This window comes from Penaeus monodon, chromosome 31 (genome assembly GCF_015228065.2).
Source record: "Penaeus monodon isolate SGIC_2016 chromosome 31, NSTDA_Pmon_1, whole genome shotgun sequence".
NCBI lineage: Eukaryota > Metazoa > Arthropoda > Malacostraca > Decapoda > Penaeidae > Penaeus > Penaeus monodon.
The window spans coordinates 3,949,845-3,950,914 of record NC_051416.1 but is presented as its reverse complement, the minus strand read 5'-3'; the positions used below and the strand labels follow the sequence as shown (position 1 = coordinate 3,950,914).

Below are 1,070 nucleotides of genomic sequence, written 5' to 3'. Positions count from 1 at the left end.
CCAGCTGACAATGACGTTTTTGACCACAGTTCCTTCCCGCGCCTGAGCTGGCCGCGCCAAGCGACGTTGATGTGGTGTCGGCTATCAACGTTTTGATCGCTGCCCCTCAACTGCCCCGGGGACACCACGCACCGGCACACGCTACACCGGACACACTCTGCTTGCACTCAGCTGCTGCTGCTTACACAAAAATACACTCGCTTGGAGGAACGAGGACGCTCTCGCTTCCTACACTACGAATAGGAAATCGCCCAGGAGAGGGAATCCTGTCCTATCAATTCCACTCACCAAACGACTACATCGAAACAAGAAGGGCAGCAGCAGACTTCTATAACAACTTGTCCTGAAACGAGTCCACTCGAGCCACCCGAGAGAGGTTTCCTCCGAGTGGAAGAGCGAGAGAAGTCACTTCAAAGTGTAGCACCTTGTGTTCCCTTCCCTTTAATGCGAGTCAAGTTTCGCCTGCAGGGACTGAAGTCATTTCAGTCTTTTAACGATGTCCCTTAGGTCTTCCGCAATGCAAGAAGGTTGATCTTAGACCTCTGGTTGTAGAACTAGAATGCCTAATGCAACTACGACGAATGGCGTCTACCACCTTACAACGTTTTTTAAGAGATAAATCAAATGGAAGTTTTTTTTTCTTTTTTGAAAGATTACGAAATAAATTTGAATTCCCTTCATTTGCAAAGTTAAAAGACGGAAAAGCTTGGAATCACGTGTCAAACAATGGCCTCGTTAGAGTAAGTGATCCTGTAATTGGTTCTTGACAGATGTCACTTTCCTCTGTCGTTGCTCATTTTAAATCCCCGACTTCAGTTGACAATAAAAAGTCTGATAAAAAGAAGCATTCAAATCAGGAGGTGAATTTGTGTCTGTTTCATACGTTACTGAGCAAGAGGGTCTACTCACACAGGGACGTGATGGGTATTTGTGTCGTTGTATCCGTCTCCTTCATCGCACGACTCTCCTCCAGAGGACGACTCCGTAGCGTCAGAGTCGTGGTGGCTATGGGCATGGGCAGCGGCCTCCACTTCCGCGCTGACCGCCGCAACTTCAGCGCGCGTGCGTTC

At 48.5% G+C, this 1,070-nt stretch overlaps 1 protein-coding gene across 1 annotated transcript in view; it reads right to left on the bottom strand.

Annotated features, from left to right (window-relative positions):
• Window positions 1–631: 631 nt before the first annotated feature.
• The window catches only part of LOC119592998, a gene marked incomplete in the record, with an annotated part of 6,522 nt that continues 6,083 nt past the window's right edge, over window positions 632–1,070 (bottom strand). Inside the window, 1 exon segment of the mRNA XM_037941887.1 lies at window positions 632–1,070. Within this exon segment, the coding sequence (XP_037797815.1) occupies window positions 906–1,070 (165 nt within the window).